This window comes from Ambystoma mexicanum, chromosome 14 (genome assembly GCF_040938575.1).
Source record: "Ambystoma mexicanum isolate Mex_15411 chromosome 14, UKY_AmexF1_1, whole genome shotgun sequence".
NCBI lineage: Eukaryota > Metazoa > Chordata > Amphibia > Caudata > Ambystomatidae > Ambystoma > Ambystoma mexicanum.
Window position 1 is genome coordinate 619850216 of NC_090940.1, and position 18603 is coordinate 619868818.

At 44.3% G+C, this 18603-nt stretch overlaps 1 protein-coding gene across 4 annotated transcripts in view; it reads left to right on the forward strand.

The window, feature by feature from the left end:
- Nucleotides 1-18603, forward strand: part of RPS6KL1 (ribosomal protein S6 kinase like 1) — a 100713-nt gene that overhangs the window by 27589 nt on the left and 54521 nt on the right. For all 4 annotated transcript variants that reach the window (XR_011283806.1, XM_069638066.1, XM_069638068.1 and 1 more), the window contains exons 2-4: nucleotides 8932-9293; nucleotides 10650-10774; nucleotides 14089-14181. Coding sequence is in view for 3 of the 4 variants with exons in the window: in XM_069638066.1 (XP_069494167.1) it covers nucleotides 9005-9293; nucleotides 10650-10774; nucleotides 14089-14181 (507 nt within the window). In the remaining variant the exon portion in view is untranslated. The remainder of the gene's footprint in view (nucleotides 1-8931; nucleotides 9294-10649; nucleotides 10775-14088; nucleotides 14182-18603) is intronic.

Below are 18603 nucleotides of genomic sequence, written 5' to 3' on the forward strand. Positions count from 1 at the left end.
TTGCGTCCATCAGCAAACACATTGAGAGCCTGTTAGAGTATTTCATTTATCAACCCCACAGTACCAGTATAGCTTACCAGCAACTCTAAGACCCTAAAACGTGCCTCGCATAACTGATATCCTGGCACCAAATTTCTGACCGTCGGTCTGGACTTCGCATTGATAACTAGCAACGAGAAGTGCCCTGTTTGCCTGGAGACTCTCCCGACGCGTCTTCGAGGAGTCCTGCATCGAGTGGATTTCTTTCGTCATTCTGGACTTTGTTTATGATAGTTGCTTGGCCCCGCCCACCACTTCCTCAAATAGGCACGTCCGGGCGCACCGAGAAGTGCTGGGAAGTGCCCCGTTTGCCTGTTAGCCGGGAGCAGGGGCAGCGTTACTTTCTCCTCCTTTTTGGGAATCAAATCCTTTTCTTTTTTTTTTCCATTCCGCCTCCCCCATCAAATTGGTAAAGTCTTGTGTGTATGTACGAGGATAGTTGCCGTTAACTGGGCGTAAATACCCATTAACTAAATAATAAATCTATATAACAGTATTACAAAACACTGCATATAAGATTAGTTGTGTTACCTTTGCCGGAGCATGGTAGGTACCCGAAGTGGCAAGTTCCATGCACCGTGTGAGGCTGCTAAAAATAAATTGGGGGGGGGGGGGGGGGAATATTCCAGTAGCAAGTGGAACCTTTGTCTTCCCCAATACTAAAAGTACATTAGGGGTAAATCGGTACGCCCTGAATATGGATGAAAAAGACCCTAAGGATTTTACGGGGGAAGGGGCCTCAGAAAAATGGGAATTGAGTGGTATTGACTTTCCCCCGCTCCCAATTGCAGTGGGAGAATCAGGACAGAAGCCCTCTGAGCCTTTAAAGAAAGCTAATTTGCCTGAGGAGCACAAGCAAAAAAGCTTCCTAAGCGTACAAGATATATTCATACTCATAAGGCCCTCAACCCTAAATATGGATGACACCTTGCCCTCCACCCCACAGTTGGACACGTCCCTATTAGCTTCGGTAGTATCCGCAGAGTTGGACAGAAGGGTTAGATTGTCTACAGGTCCGTCAACACCCGTAAGGGCATGGAGGGTGGGGGGGGGTTGGAAAACGTGCACCTCCACAAATCCAGTCTGGGTAGAATGGAGGAGCTTGCTTTAGTGTCTACATCTCGGCCCCTCGTAGAGGACATGAGAGAAGTGAGGGGTATTTTTGGAAGTGGGAACCGGGGGGATCCCAGGCCCGATCCCTACAAATGCTCCAGCCCAACTATTCCCACCGCTCCTCTGAACCCAGACCTCGAGGAATCTGCCCATATACATGCATCTGAGTAGTATAATACGGAAGAGATTGTCCACACGTTAGAATCCTTTCCTGTCCCAACCAGGATCCTTAATCTCCTGGATAAGGGGCATGAAAGGACTCGCAGAGAGATTCAGGAATTGCGAATTATGATGGTTGAGTGTCTGGAAAAAGTAAGCAGGGTGGAAGGGTTTGTACATGCCTTGAACACATACAAAAAAGATATACTACCAGAATCGGAGAAGGAACCCAAGCTAAGGCATAGCATGGGCTCCCAAACGAGGGATGAAAGTCAGAGAAAATAAGAACCAGAGTAAAAATGTGCAAGATGGGTCCTCTGAAGAATGGAATGGAATGAATTGAAGAAGTTGATAATGATTAACTCGGAGAAGATAAAACATGGGGAAAACCAGAGGGTAGCAGAGCATGAAATTAGAGACAGTAAAGAAACAAATGCCTCAGAACTAAGTATTGGAAGTAAACCAGATAGTCCATCAATCCTACTGAAAGGTTTAGAAGAGGAGGCGACGGTGAATCAGACACCTAAACAAACACAAGATATAGACCCAAAACAGGGAGAAGATCAACCCTTTGTGCATGTTATTTCTCGTAGAGAAAAGAAAATTGAGGGCTACAGCTATTAACAGAAGAGCAAAGAGTGAAAGGGTTGCTAACTCGGGACCTACAAAGAAATCTCAATCAACCTTCCATAAAAATAGAAAACATGAATATGAACATCAAAGACATCGGTAGTCTATCAGGTGAGGGTGGTATATTAGACTTTACCCAACTTAATGAAGAAAGCAAGTTAGCATTGGACGTAAAGGAAGACCATGGTAGACAGGTTTTGGAAATAGAGGGAGCTCCCACTCAGACAGTAGAAATTGAATACAATGTACTCGATTCCGAATACGGAGAAGCTCAGAATATCCTATCCGCAGCCATGAACCACAAGGGGAAAACTGCTACATCTGAACAAAAAAGTAAAAAAATAGAAACAAACAATAAAACAAAAAAGTTCCCAAAAAGTTGCATGACATTAGATCAGAAGGTTGTAAAGAGGTACGCAGTATCCAACAGTTTTTTAGCACAAAAACAAAAGAAAAGACTGTTGCCGAAACAGTGCAGGAGATAGGCATGGATAAGACTATACAGCCGGATGCACCTAAGGGACCGGATTCCCATATTAGCCCGATGCAGCAAGAGGGGACGGGAACTGTGGGGGGGGGGACTGGAATTAAGGAAACCAGTGATAACGTCTCAACTGTTATTCCTAGCGAAGATATAAAAATACTGGTACAGGAAGCACTCCTCAAAATTCTTCAACAGTCATCTAAGCATGCCCTAACCCTCCCTGCCCCAATAGTGTATTTAGAGCGTAAACCCCTGGAGGGAGCACTAAGGAGAAATTCGCCTGAAACAGTAACCCACAGTAATGAAGGCTTCAGTATACAGGGACCAAATGATCGATCGCATGAAGATGGGCCAAATATTGATTCGTCAAACTTAAAACATGAACATCCCTCCACTAAGCCCTCGGTCAACTTTATTGATACGTTTGAGGAAGGCAGAGAGGATGGGCCACCAATTAACCGTTCACAACAGGTGGATAAGGAATTCGACGAACGGATCAGAGAAAATTTTTAATTATGGAATCTAGAGAAGGCCCATGAAAAAGGAAGAGACTTCAGTGTAGGGCGGGATGTGCAGTTTGAGACCAGAGGAGGTAGGGAGTGGGAATCAGATAGGCACCCAAGCTGGAGGAACAAGATCTTAGGTATCAATATGCTGGGTCAGAGGACTGGAGAGATTGGAGGGAACCGAAATATGTGAATGACCCTAGTGTCTTACTGAATTTTGTACTAACTATTGGTGGTACCCACTCCCTAAACCGAGTAAGGATCCTCTCCCTGTTTAACGAAATCCCCCACCTCTCATTGATCTCCTCCGGTGATATTAAGCTCGTAGACTTCACTCATCCTACAAGATATGATTGTGTTAGGATTGTCTTCTATTCGATAGCAACGTACGAGCTTGTACTCACAGAAGGAGTGGCCCTGCATAGATTCGGGTATGATATTGTAAATTTTAGCAAAGGTTCGGGATCCTAACGGGTCGGGGACTGGACAGGCTACTCCAGTAAGTTAGAAGGGAATAATCAAACACAAGGAGGCTATAATACAAATATTGAGAAACCGCTCAAAGAAATGACTGAGCTTAGACCATTGGCAGAATCCCTGAAAGAATCCATAGCCAAGATTAAAGCTTTGAAAGACTGTACCTAGAGTACTGCGAAGCTAAATTTCCTATCATGGAACTCTAGGGGGTCCCGACCCTTAATGTATTCTGTAAATACTTGTTCAGAGCTCGCTAAATACTCTTTTCTGTGCATACAAGAAACTTGGGCCACAACCGCTATCTTTCTGGATGGTTTCACAATTTTACAGGAGCTTGCAACGAAAAAAAATGAAGGGGAGACCGGCGGGGGGACTGCTTATCGCAATCGAGAATAATACATATTTTGAAACCATAAAAAAACTTCAGCATAAATAAAGGTTGTACAGCGTCACTCATAAATGTGGGCTGTTAGTGTGCGAGAATTTATTTGTTAATTATTAATATATACTGGCAACCTGAGTGTGATCAAGAGAAGTATATTGAGGCCATTGACTCAATGATTCAGGAATGTCAGAACCTAAATAAGGATTTATACATTGTTATGTGCGGGGATTTTAATTCTGAAATCTGTCTGGAAGAAGATGAACCCATAAGAATGGTTGGGCGGACTGGAACTGAGTGGGGGGGACACACAGAAATATCTGCAAGGGCAGCAATGGGCACACTTTATAGGTGGCTGGGGGTTGGTTTCAATGTGTAAACAACCAAACAACCTGTTGGAAGATTCAATGGACAAATCCACCTGGTCAAATGGTAAATGGAGATCCACCATTGATTACATTTTTGTATGTTCAAAGACCTTTTCGCTCATACATGAGTTCAAATTAATTGACGTTTTGGAGAGTGACCACAAAATGTTAAGAATGGTAATAGTGATTGATGCATCTAGCTACGATACTGCGTTGTCCCTGAATGCAAAACGGAATCGAATTGTGTGGCATAAAACTAAGATCAACAGAGTTAATGTTTTTTCAAGACGACTTTAACAATAGTACGTACACACAAAAAAAATTGTTATATTCCCAAAATTCCTTTGGGGGCTATATAGACTCCGTTGTAACTGGTAAAGTGGGATTGAACAAAAAAAAAATATATACAAATAGGAAAGAACCCCACAAGCACGCATTTTGTGACGAAATGAAAACGCTAAAGAATGAACGTAACTGTGAAATACGTAGGTTCCTAACCGTTCTTAAAAAACTCACAAAAAGTGTTGAATAGGAATGATCTCGCTCTGCTAAAAAATAAATGGAAGAGGAAAGCTAGTTGTCTTTGCGCCAAACTGTATCGGGGATGCGGAAGACATGTTTGTATCTCTTTGTGATGTTAACACCCGTAGATTTTGGGCATTGGTAAACAAGGCAGGGACAACGCAAATGAAAGCCCAATCTGTCTGCGTAAATTCGGAAAAATGGGAAGGACACTTTGGCACTTTATATTCCACTCCGGTTGCGGCATGGAACCCGCCACTGCATATTGAAAATGTGTTATGGGATATTCCGTTTGGGGTAAAATATATTGAATGTATTATTGTTAAAAGCTCCTCTTCAAGGGCCCCCGGCCCTAATTTGCTTTGCAATAGTGTTATGAAGGGAAATGCAAATACATGGGCAAAAATGCTATTTTTCCTATTTAAAGACATTCTACTCACAAAGATTATCCCCTCAAGCTGGAGAATGTCGTACATTGTACCCATCTATAAAAAAAAGGGGATAGGGCTCTTCCCTCCAGCTATAGACCCATTGCTCTCCTAGATGTTGATTCTAAAATCTTTGCAAGTCTCATTTTGGATCATATTCGTACATGGATGGACAAGTTTAAGATTCTGTCCCCCAATCATTTTGGGTTTAGAAAAAAATGTAGGCACGGACGCATGGGGTCTCCTAATCAACATCCTACAAAACACAGCATGGACCCTGGGAAACCCACCCATTTATATAGCGTCAATTGATCTTACTGCAGCTTTTGACCTAGTGGATAGATCAATTTTGTGGTCCAAACTCGAAAATTTAGGCATGCCTGCACCTCTGTTATCTATACTGTACAATATGCATGAAGATTCTAGGCTTAAAGTGAGACTTAATGTGGAGGGTGCCCTATCCCAAGAGATTAGGGTTGGAAATGGCCTAAGGCAAGGATGTATCTATGCACCGACCATTTTTAATCTTTATTTCTCGGATATGGGGCAGAGCTTTACACATCTTTTAGTTAACTCACCAAAGATTGAGGGCTCTAAGATTGTATGGACTGCATATGCAGATGATGTGACTCTGTACGACTATACTCCTATTGGTCGCAGCGTCTTTTATCTGCTTTTAAAGATTATATTCTTGTAAACGCGCTAAAAATAAACTACTAAAAAAAAAAATAGTCTGTCTTTCACACAAGAAAAAAACGAAATGGCTTCTCATGGTTTTTAAATCATGAAAAACTTCCCACCAGTACTGCAATAAAGATACATTGGGTATCTGGTATTTGGGGACAAAAAAAGGAGAATTTTTGTAATCTACTGAATGCGAAGGTGGGCACAATGACTGCACAAGTGCGCAAAATAGATTTGAAATACAGAGACATTCTCGTTACTGCCGTGTATTCGCCTGTACAAATGCAGTATCGTACCCCAATTTTGCTACGGCCTTGAATTGGCTCCACTATGGTGTAGGAAGGAGGTGGCACTATATGAAGCTAAAATCAATGGTGAGGTGTTTGCCAAAATGTGTGCCCTTAGTGGCAATTCGGTATGAACTCGGTCTGCATTTGTTGAGGAGCATTTTAGAATGACCAAGAATGTCCCTTTATAGGAAAATGATTACTAGTAATGAATCCACATTTTATGATATTATGGGGAAGGGCATCCGGAGTGGTGCTCCAACCTCAAAGTATCTGAGGGATATGATGGAGGAAGCCAGCGCTGTAATGGATTTATTTGGTGTCCGAGAGATATGTTAATTGGGAAACCAATGAAAGTAAAAAAACGATTGCCCATGCGGACTGGAACCGTACAGTACATGAGGTTAGGAAGACACAACTATATAATCATATTGTAAATGACTATAAAAAGATGGGTGAACCTGCATCATACCAAATTAAATTTCCGGAAAGAGAATGTAGACAGTACTTCATGAGATTTCGATTGTACTAGAAACTGGCAAAATACAAGATATTAGAAATTCTGAAGTATGGGGTCATTCGTTTTGTAAACCGAAGGATCACTGTGAGACACTTGTACACCTGTTGACCCACTGTGACGGATTAAGAAAAGAACGTATTGGCTATTTCAGTTCTCATGTTCCCAATACCGAGTGTGTGGATTTGGAGCTTTTGTGGCAAGATATGCTGCACAGGAAATGAGTAAAGCTACAGTTTGCAATAATAAGATTTTTAAAACTGTGCTGCTATCTAGGAGTAACCTATGAAATGATAACTGAAACCTTTATGCATTGTTGGAAAGAAAACTGTTTGTATATATTGAGGAGTGTTACTATATGTTTTTATCGGATCTTATTGAAACCGTATTTTATTACTATCAGCTATACGGCTTTTTAGTATTTTAATACTCAAACTTTTTTAGAGATTCTATGGAAAATGGAGATACCTGAAAACTTTGAAACTTTTGTGTCAAGACTACTTGTGCTTGTCTAGGTTCTGATGTTTCTATCTTTTCTAAAATGTGTATATGTTTTTGTGCTTTTGTAAAAGTTACTTTGTAACTATAAAAAAAAGAAAATAACTAACAGCCTGCCCTCTCTAAGCTCTTGAATTGGGAGTCGTTAGTGACGTGTCCACAGTGAGCACCTCGCCCACCATCGCGTAAGGAGATCTTTGTTTTGCTTTTCAAAGAGTACACATACAGATCTCATTCCTCTCAGCAATGCACTGAATGAAAAACCCTGAACGCAGGGAAGCAATGACTTGCACATACTCCCTCTTAGCTACATGAGAAACAGGCTCTTATACAACCTTTTATTCATCAAAAAGCATACATAAATGAATAGAATGCAACACAGAATAAATGAAGCAAAGAAGTCTAAAGAGAATACATCACCGTTGGCAGAGCTTTAAAGGGTGCCCTCATCTCGCTAGAATCAGCTGAAAAGCCCTGAAACAGTCGGGCAAGAGACCACGGCAGCCAACGAGCCCAGAGCGAGGCGCCCCACCCTCCAGGATGAAGCTTTCTGCCTGACTCCTTCAGTGCCCTGTATTTTAAGCCCTCTGCAAAGGTGGGGTGGCATTTTCTAGAATCTTCTGGCCCGAGTCTCTGCCCGTTCATAGTTCCTGTGTGCCCCCGGGCCGGAGCGAACCACGGTAACCTCAAGGAGCAGAACTCTTACCTTTCTCAAGAAAGCAGCAAAAACAACTCTATAACTCATCCTCGGCTTTGACAATGTCCATATCAACCTTATCAGGTACCAGCTGGCACCTGCGTATCGCAGTGTTTTTGGGCACAGTGTCCTTGGATGAGCAATGCAAACCAATGTATAAGGTTAAAAACATGTTTTCTAGTGAAATAGTGCTAATGATTTTGAAACTATATTTGCAGTTCACCCACAAGTGCAGCTTTCACTGAGGCATGGACCGAATATCCATGATAGCTCTGAGAGCACCAAAAAGCCATATTTTAACTCCAAGTATTACATCCTTGTACTGGACTAGATCGCCTTTGGGCAGGACTACAGTTTAGCACCAGCTGGTAACACTGAATGCAAGTGACGGCGGTGGATCTTGCTACTGCATGTTTTCACTGCACCCAGAATCCAGCCCACCCACACAGCGCTATGTTCGCTGGATTGTTACTGGAGAGCATAGGCTTGGGCTTGAGGAGAGCGTTATTCACCTCCACTAATACCCGCAGGTTGAATCCCCAGCATCTTCTCTCCGTAAATAATTCCATTCTGAATCTGGGACATAGTCAACTCTCAACCTAATCTTCTGTTACAATTTTGTCCAGTTAGTGCAAGACCTACGAGTGAGAGGTGGTTGTTTAGGTGCAACCTCAGAACTTTGGGGGAAATTACATCTATCTTGCCCTTCCAGTACTGGTTGGACTGCCTCCTTCATATCCTGTCCTTCCCAGGCTCGCGCTTCCAAGAACCGTATTTTCTATCGCAGGAGGTTTGGTATTCATGGCTATTTGTGTCTGAATTGTATCGTCTTGAATAGTCCCTCTGTTCCATCTGGAGGGTTCTTGCGTTGTCGCAGCTCTTATTCATGCAGCTACTCGTGAAATGGGAGGGGGTTCAGTTTCCCGTGCCCCCCTATGTGCATCAGCACCCTACATACAAGAGGGAATGCATTTGGCATAAGTGGTCATAATTGTCGGCTTCTGAACCAAAATGCCCCACCTGAACAAATGATTTGTTCTTGGACAAATCTCTTTACCGTCTGTTATACTGGTCCTTTATCTGACCACGTTGAGTGTCGTTATAAACTTTATATATATCTTTGCTTATTTCCTTCACTAGGTTGGAGTAAAGGTCGGAAAGGCCTTGCTATGATGGACGGGGAGATGGCGGTACAGTCGAGTCAGGAGCAGAGATGAACAGAGCCTGTAAGGAACACCAGCCCGGCCCGGAGGCTGAGGCCTTCTCCAAAGCACTCTCCCAGGCCTGGGTGTACATCGAGCAGATCCGTAGCCGGGTGTCGGTTGGTGGGCCCAACATGCAAAGTGTGGCCAAAAGTGCCTCCATTGGGGCCAAGAGGGATTACTTGGTGGATGCCGCCAAGCAGATCCGCTTGGCTCTGGAAAGGGATGTCAATGAGGACTACGAGGCAGCCTTCAACCACTACAAGAACGGGGTGGACCTGCTACTGGGTGGCATCCAAGGTACGGTACCCGGCGAAGATACAGGTTTGTGGCAGGGGCTATTTAGGCATAATGTAACTGCTGTGAAGGAAAAAGGATCAGGATCCATGGAGGACTACACATCTTTAGGGATACATAGTTGTCTTAAACCTAAGGGTCTTCAGTGTTTCCTGGACATTTTATTTAATTATTTATAAGGTGATGCAACAAATGGTGTTTCAAGGCGCCACAAGACCACAAAAAAATTACTTTGCTCTAATAATTAAGGACTTTGATGAGGAGGGTAGCGCCTAAAACAGTAAAAAAAAGAAAGAAAAAGCTATGAACGTGTCAACAAACATTCAAAAAGCTAAAACATGCCTTTTGATGTCAATCACTGGGTGAGTAGAGGAAGAGGGGTGGTAGACCCCTGTTGGGGGAGTGAACAGTCCCAACCTACCCCTCTACCATGCACCTTATCAGGATCACAAGCAGGTGTGTGCACTGCCATGTGAACAACACTCCCCAAACGCCTTGTTGGGGGCCCATGTATTGGTACATCTAGGTGCAATTGGGTCCAGTGTGAGTATTTTAAGTGTGCAAGATTCTAATGGTCCCATCTCTCTGTGGTGCTGTGCTCCATGTAGGGTTCTGCAAAGGGTCTTCTGGGATGTCGGTTGGTAATCCTCCCTTGCATATCCGTCCAGTGCCCCTGATTGATGTGGGGTGCACTGGCAGGATCCCCTCACATCTCCCACTTTATTGTGCAGAATGTTGGTATTAAAGTACTGGGTGGATCTGCCCACCTCTCCACCATAAACAAACTCACTCATGTAAATCTCCCTCTAGCCCCTCCTGTGAACTCTTTAGCTTCGGTAAGGGTGGCGTAAAGGAGTGGTAGGAGAGATTTATTGATTGATTGATATTTTATTTCTATCGCGCTCGTACGCAAGTGTTTCAGAGCGCGAGAAGATGATTTGGCGAGAGGATGATTTGGTGACTCCCCATACCCACCTGTCTGCTGATAGTGATGCTGTCTATTCCAGGCTTCTGGGAAGGGTAGCAACGCCCCTTCTGCCCTTATGCCTTCATGCCAGGTTTTTTTTGATGGATGGCTTGGTTCTGCATGTTGGTAACTTTGCCTCCCTCACCCCCCCTGCACTGTTCCTGATAATGCTGGGGATGGGTGGGAAGGAGGTGCAACATGATCAATATCTGTTATATAACCCTATATACTGTAGATGGTATGTGCTATGGGATTGGGGGTGGTAGCTCTCCCTCATATCCCTTACGCTTCCCGTGCCCGTATTGATTCTGGGGTTTGTGGGAAGGGGTGCATGGGGTGGAAGGTTGATCTCTTGGTCTCAATCATCTTGTCTCTAACTCTTCATTTGATAGTTGAATCCAACAAGGAGCGTCGCGAGGCGGTGAAGAGGAAGGTAGCACAGTACCTGAAACGGGCCGAAGAGATCTTCAATTCTCACCTGCAAAGGGCTCTGGGAAACGGGTTCACGACTACAGAGGTAAGTCATGCCGTATGGTGATGATATACAAAAGCAGGGGCAAGGGGTTGGAAATTACTCTGGGAGTTATAAATAAGGACAAGGATGCAGACCACCACCACCACCACCACCACCACTACTACAGAGGTAAGTCAAACAAAATGGATGCTGGGTAACAAGCTCTGGATGATCCTATCTCAGACCGGAGTTCCAAGGAGCCTGATGAGGCTAATGCAGCGAATAAACAACCTGGTGACCCCTCCCTGGAAAATTTCACTCACGCAGAACACTGCCCTGTCCTACTGACCCCTTACAAGGGTGATTTCCTTCCCCTTATGAAATGCAAAAAACACCATATTACATCAACACCTTCACCTCATGGTCACAGAAGCGTTGTGTACGGACACGTCCTCTGCCTTCTTCCACAAAGTTGTTACTCCATTCTGTATATAAAGAGACCCGAGGAGAGTGGGAGGAGCAACCTCCATTCACAAAACCACCCTGCACACCCCGATTCTGGAGCTTCCAGCTTGCAAGTTGATAGAACTGCTGCTAGCAGATACCCTGATACCAAATGCCAGGCCCATCGCACACATTCTTGGAGTACTTCGGTCTTCCCCTCTTACCTTCCTTATCACCTTGTGTAAGCTCGAGACTTCACCTTGTGGTGGGAGGGAAGCTGAGCTCCCTCCTCCAGAGAGTTCCTAGGCATGTGCCAGTCTTGTCCTTCTGAAAAAATCAGCCCTCACACAATCATGTCCGCACCTGAATATAGTGAAGAACCGCCTCCTTCATGATCATCACCCACTAAGACCTCTCAATTGACCACTACCTATTGCTCAATCTCCATATACGCCTGCCCATCATCAAATCCCACAGACCCTCCCTCTCGGTTTCAATCAAACGTGAAACTGAGCCCCAACAAAGTCAAACAACTCCTCGCAGATGGCTTCCGACACCAACTCCCTGACAAAACCTCAGCCACAGACATGCTCACCCCCTAATTAAAACCATCACTCCAGCTACGGACAATAGCACATCCCTCCCTAACAGTTCACCCGCTGTCTCAAGCATATTGACGAGACCTACAACAAAGTTCAAAGTGGCTGTCAGAAATCAAAAAACTGCCCTTAAAACCTTTATCAATGCAGCATGTTCAACCTATACAAAGCCTTATTTAAAACAAAAGGATCTCTTGTCTGCCCAAGTCGTAGAATCACCTCCATTAACCATTTTGAAACCATACAATCAGTGTTTCCCAAACCTCAGATATTTGTGACAATTTTTCATCCTTTATTACTGACAAGGTGGGATAGATGGAAAACTGCATAATCCTGACGCGCAACTCCACCCCCCCTCCGGCCCTCCCCCACACAGGAGCACATTGACATGCAGTGTAAATCTGTGGGATCATCTTGGCTACTCATTTTGACTTCCAGCAAGAAATCACCAAAAATCATAGAGAATGGCTATGAAGCAGGTGACCCCTGCCTCCAACCATCATAATGACTCCTCGAGACATGCTCGCCTGCCCCGTGACAACGTTCATCAATGATTATCTCTCACAAGACACGCTCTCCATCAACCCGCTGCCAAAATTCCCATTTGTAGACCTAAATGCTCCAGGTAACTAACACCTTTCGGAAATGTAAGCTGCGAGCTTCAGTTCCCATGTTGAAAGCCACTCCCGGCTGAAGAATTACCAGTCTGGATTCTGTTGTTGCTACGATAACATATCCGTTCTGCTCAACGTCTGGGATGACCTAGAGACCTTTGTGGAATGTCCATCACCACCCTGCTAGACCACTTGGCCGAGTTGATTGCACCATCCAGCAAACCGTGCAACTAACCCTAGTGTGGCACATCCTTCTTCTCTGACAACATCCTTGGCTCCCATACTGCTAAGCAGTCCTACATGAAACCTCAGGTGCACCTCTGTAGAGACTACCACCTTCTCTTCAAGCTTCCTAAAACTTACGGATCCTAGAAAGCCTCTACTCCATAGTCCACACTTTATGCCCAGCACTTCTCTACCTTGGAACCAAAGCACTCCTTGGATCGACAGCACAGAAACCTAGCGTAAGACGAGATCCCGACGAGAGCTGCAATGCTCGTATAGGATCTGATCTAAACGTACCGCCTAAAACTTCAGAAATTATCCTCATTCTCTTCCCAAGGATAACTGCTGCCTACTAGTAGGCAATCTAACCCACTCTAGGATGATCTGTCGGAAAGCCCTTAATGCAGGAATTCCAATCCACACGGTTTCTCTACTTCGGGACAAAGAAAACTAGCCTCTCTTTTGCTCAACCGAGAATTTTGCATTTGTTCCTTGGGCAGGCCAGAATGGAATACAAGCCCTTTTGCCCCATGCACAAAAACAACAAACCGCCTCAGCTCTTCATACCTCAAAAAGGAAATCTAATTATTCCAACACATGTGACCTGTCACTGAAATGTAGCCATTGATGACACCTCAATAAAGTAAATGCACAGAGCAGGCACTTTTCCGCTCTTGGGGTTGCTATTCTGTAAACCACTCCGTCACACCATGTTATTTCCGCTATCAATCAGGTCTGCATCCTGCTCAAGACACACTGATTCTAGCCAATTTCTTTCCACCTCAACAACACTCTGGTCCGTAGAGGGACGGAGGAGGAGGGGGTTGGCAAACACTCACCCATAGGAGACTCCTCTTGCAGTTGTATAACTCCCTTTACCATCCCACCTCCTGAGTCGGCCATTACAAGCCCAACTGCTGCTCTACTCCCCACCGAGCAGTTTCAACTATCATTTATCCATCTGTCGTAATTGGGATCACAGTCATTGGCTCTCTACATGCTGTCCATGTATGGTGGGCACTATGAGCTTTGCTCCATGTACCATGATATGATAAGTAATTTATAATACGCTTAATACCCAGAGCTTTCTAAGCGCGGACCCGGGGATCGAACCTGTGTTGCTATGTGTCGTCTTGCTTCCAAGTGGAGCACGTTGCCGCTGAGCTATTCTCCCGAGACATTTGCCAATGGGTAGTTTAGTTTGAGGTGTGTGTGCAGTACAAATCAAGGTTCACTGGACAAGTCATGCCAATGTCTCTAAGCCAATATAGCTTGGGCATGGTGGCAGAGTCATCTCTGAACCTCTGATGGGTCATGTCCAAGTAAGTGAATCCCATGTCAGGCCATGGTCGCCATAAGGTTGCATGATTTGGGGGTTTTGGGAGGGTGGGGAAGGGAATCGGCCTCTTGGTCTGAGGGTGCTTTGCACAGGCTGGGGACAGCTGGGCATCGCTCCATTCTTATCACTAGTGACCACCTTTTCACTTTCTCCCAGGGGTACAGCAGTCTCCGGTTTCGGCCCATCAGAAACTTGAGCTTTCCCATCGAGAACCTGAGGATGTGCAAGGTTGTGGGGATCATTGATAAGGTAAGGCAAGATATGGTCTTCAGTCAATATTCACACAAGCCAAAACATTGGGCATTCAAGCAAATCATCAAGACTCAAAAAGACAGGCAGGGACAAGGGAAGGATTTTGTCACTTAGGTAGTTCAGGAGTCATAGTGAAAATATGGGGGATTCATCAAGGAAGTAAGATTTGATATGATTGGTTATTTGTAACGCGCTTAATACCCAGAAGTTTCTAAGCATGGACCCGGGGATCAAACCTGTGTTGTTCCGTGTCGTCTTGCTTCCAATGCGAGCACGTTGCCCCTGAGCTATCCTCCCGAGACTAAAAGTGGAGGCTGTAAGCGAAGTATGGAGGGGGCAATTAACATTAACATCAGGAATTTTAAGGCAAGTATCCACATTACTAGGCAAGTATGGGAATCAAAACGGAAATAACTGGGTTACAAGAGAAACTTGGTCAATGCCAAGAGAATGTATGTATGTATGTATGTATGTATGTCTGTATGTATGTTAGTTATGTGGTGTGACGATTTGTAAGGTGTCGTCTCTTCTCCCCAAGGGGGAGAGCTTTTCCATGAGGTTAGGGAGGTGTGGCTGCTACCCAATAGTCCCCAAAGAGGTGGTGTAATGCGGAAGGACCTAATGGGGAGGTACCCCCCCTCTGGGGACAAGGACAATCCTCTAGGGTACAGCCCATTCAGCAATGCCACTCCCCAACTTTCCCTAGCTCCTGTATTATTATTATTAAGTAAGAAAATGAAAAGAAAACTCTACCTTGCCCTAACGCTAAAATGGGTTTCCCTGCCTCAACCAAAACTGAGGAGTCTTATCAGGCTGTCCAAGAACTAAGAGTCCACCGTCCTCTGTCAAAACTCTATTTTCAACCCTTAAAGTTACAACTAAACTGAAGGTCTTTACTATCCTCTGGTCCCGAAGAATGACTCCCTCCTTCCTTCTGGAGAGACGCAGTTCTATATATCAAGAAAACTGATTCCTGAGGGAATGGCATCCTTATCTTGGTGTTTCCAGCCAAGTGTTCACAATGTGCACAACTACACCAGGGTGAATGATTCTCTTCATCCGGTTCTCTCCCATCTCCTTGCCTGCCAAGCGAATGCCTCCCTTCTCTTGGCTTTTCACAATGTTCCCAGCGGATAGGACTGCCTTCCACCGGTTCTCTCTTAGCTTCTAACACTGCCAAGAGAATGCCTCCCTTCTCTTGGCTTTTCGCAATATTGTAATTGTAATGGGATATTTATAACGTGCTTAATACCCAGATGTTCCTAAGCGCGGGCCCTGGGAGCGAACATGTGTTGCTGCGCATTGTCTTGCTTCCAAGACAAGCACTTTGCCCCTGAGCTATCCTCCCGAGACTGTCAGTCTCCCTTTCCCTGGCCTTGCTCACACAGCCAACCTGGTTCACTATGCTGCGAGGTACTGTGACTATGAAGACCAATGATGATTGTTTTCTCTTATGGGTACGGGTCCCAGAATCGCAATTCCTCTTCCTATTTCTGGTTTTCTCATCTTTTTTGAAAGACTTGGTTTATTCTCCTGTCAAGTAATACCCTTTTGCAAAACGTATGATGACGTTTCTTCCAGCTTTCAGGGTCCCAGACCCTATATTGTGGATTCTCGTGGCCCTTTTATCTTGCCACTTCTTGCCCTGAAGAGGGGAATCCAGGGGTGAAGTCATCACCCAACGTGTATATAATCAGATAATTGGAGGCAACAGACTTTTTTTAGAAAAGAGACTTAACCACCGAAGGTCCTGATGACTGAGAGCGGAACTGTTGTCTCATGCTGGGAAAGCGCAAGCGGGTGCTGTGCTCAGGAGTCCCACCTTGCCCCGTGCTCAAAACATGGGGAAGGGAGACCCCCAGCTAACTAATCCTGACTTACCACTTGTGAACACTTCTTTCATTCGTGTGAACATTATCCCACTCTTTTTGTATTTAGTTGTAAGGATTGGAAATACATATTTTTTAAAAAAGAAAACATTTTTTTTTTTTTTTTTTAAGCATAGCCCTTTCATTTTGACAAAAAGCCACTAGGACTGCCTTATTGTTTTTTGATGGTCGTAGCTTGCTCCCATTTTATATTTAGGTTTAGAGTAGGCATTTTTCCAACCTACCTATACAGTTTAATAAACACCCTTGAACTGCAATCACTTGTGTCTGTCTTTACTTTTGCCACCATGAGTTCCTTACAGGGTCCTTGGAATTGGGTCATCAATATTTGAATATAAGGGCCAGGATAACTGTACGGGTGGTAGCAGTGTATTATGGTCTGTGCCAAATGGTGAAATACAGTAACGGAACATTACATAACTGCCATAACATTTCACTGTATCGACACCAACGTGGGCATGAAATAGCAGCACGATTATTTGGGGAAGATGCTGGGTGACTGGCTTAACTCGCAGTACATCATGTGAGCGCATTAGAATTCCCCCCCTTCGCCCCCTCATAACCCCAATAACCGGCGAGGCCATCCAACAGACTGCAGCTTTTTTTTTTTTTTTTAATTTTTTAGCTTATTCTCCTCTAGCCCAAACTCGCCCATTAATCAGCATGTCCGATCTTTCCGGTGGGTGTGCAATATCCACTTCTAGTGACAGTGGGCTTCTGTCCTGATCTAGCGAATAAAGGCATTCTTCCTTTCCAGGCAGAGTGAATGTTGGCAAAGGGTGCTTTTTGAGGGCCCGCGCATGGAAGAGGTATACTAAAATGGGGTGGGACGAAAGGGAAGTGGGAGGACTGGAGGATTTGAGTGTGGCAAGGGGATGTTTTGATCTAGCACAGGTGGTGGTGTGCGGTAGGGAGATTAGATGGGGTAGCACCGTTTGGAGGTGTGGGAGTAGAGGGATAAAGTGTGGTAACAGAAAGTTGTGGGACTGGGGATTAGATGGGGCAGGGGGGTAGTATGTGTGGACTTGTATATGGCCGATTTGAAAGAGGCCTTATTTAATGTGGGGTTGGTTACTCCGAAACTAGGATAGCATGGAATTAGTTGGTTAGCATATGCCGACGACGCTGCTCTCATAGACATTACACCTATTGGACTCCAGCAGTCATTGGTTTCTCTAAGTTCCTACGTGGAAAAAAATGAATTGGTCCTCAACAATAAAAAATGTAGTATTGCTAATTTCTGTAAACATAGGAAATTCAAATGGACTATCAATGATATCCCAATAGATACAATGAATGAAATTGTACATCTGGAACAGATGGCCTATGCCTTGTCATGAGAAAGATTGGAGGGTAGAGTGTGGAAGAGGGTTTTGAACTTGCCCTTGTCACGCTATGAACTTGGCCTGATATCATTGCAAGTGTGGTTCCAATGGAGAGCGGTATCGCTATGGGGAAAAATTCAGGCATCTGATAAAAACACTTTGTATGCCTTATTACATGTATCCCTTATTACAAGCAGCAATTCTGGACATGTCCTTTAAATTTCTAAATATGATTTGAACACTGCGCAAGAGAATTGCTTGAACTTATTGAAAATCTGCTAAAGGTGAAAAAGCATATGCAAGAAATGGAGTGGACAGATACTATACAACAAACACGAAAGTATACATTGCATTCTACTTTCTCTACGGTTATTAAAGTCCTGGGGCTATCTTGTCAAGTATCCTTGTTCATCCTTGAGAGAAAAATTCTTTAGGCTTACTCTCTTGCCTACTGGAGAGATCTTATACTTTTGAACCCTTATGGCCCTTTTATTAAGGTAACACATTGTACGATGGATGGGATGGAGAATAACTCTCACACCAACCAAGACAGACTCAGGAAGTTGGCCAAATGTCTGTTTTATTCTCAATTGTCTAAAGCCGGGAAAACGGACATCAGTGGACGTCACACAGCATGATCTCAATACATTTAATTAAAAATATTAATTTTATAGCACAAACTCGTCATACGTGAAGTCATACTACGTGGCAAACTACAAAAACCCATGCCGGCTTGGGATGGGACTAAGGGGAGTATCGAAGTACCTTTCTATAAGGGATAGGATTGTGATTGGGTCTCTAGTCAGATGGGCAACTCATACCCTACCTTAGTGCAAGTGATCTTCAACAGTGATTAGAAACATGATATATCATTGGCTCTCAAACTATAAGGCCCTTCGTGGTACCCCAGGTGCTGATGGGTGGACTTGACCGCACCTCCCCACCCAATTAGCCCATCATCTCATCACTCATGCCGTCTCCCATTCAGATTGTCTTTGGACTTGGCCTTGTAGTAGCTTCTCATCTCTGGGAATATAAGGGATTGTGAGCACGTTCTTATCAAGGTTCAGGCTTGCATGCCCATGTCTATTTCCATCTTGGACACATGTGATCGGAGACCGTGAATCTGCTCATTTTATACTATCTAATTGTCTTAAATGAAGAAACATGGCGCTCATGGTGTTTTCTCCTTGCAACTTAACAAG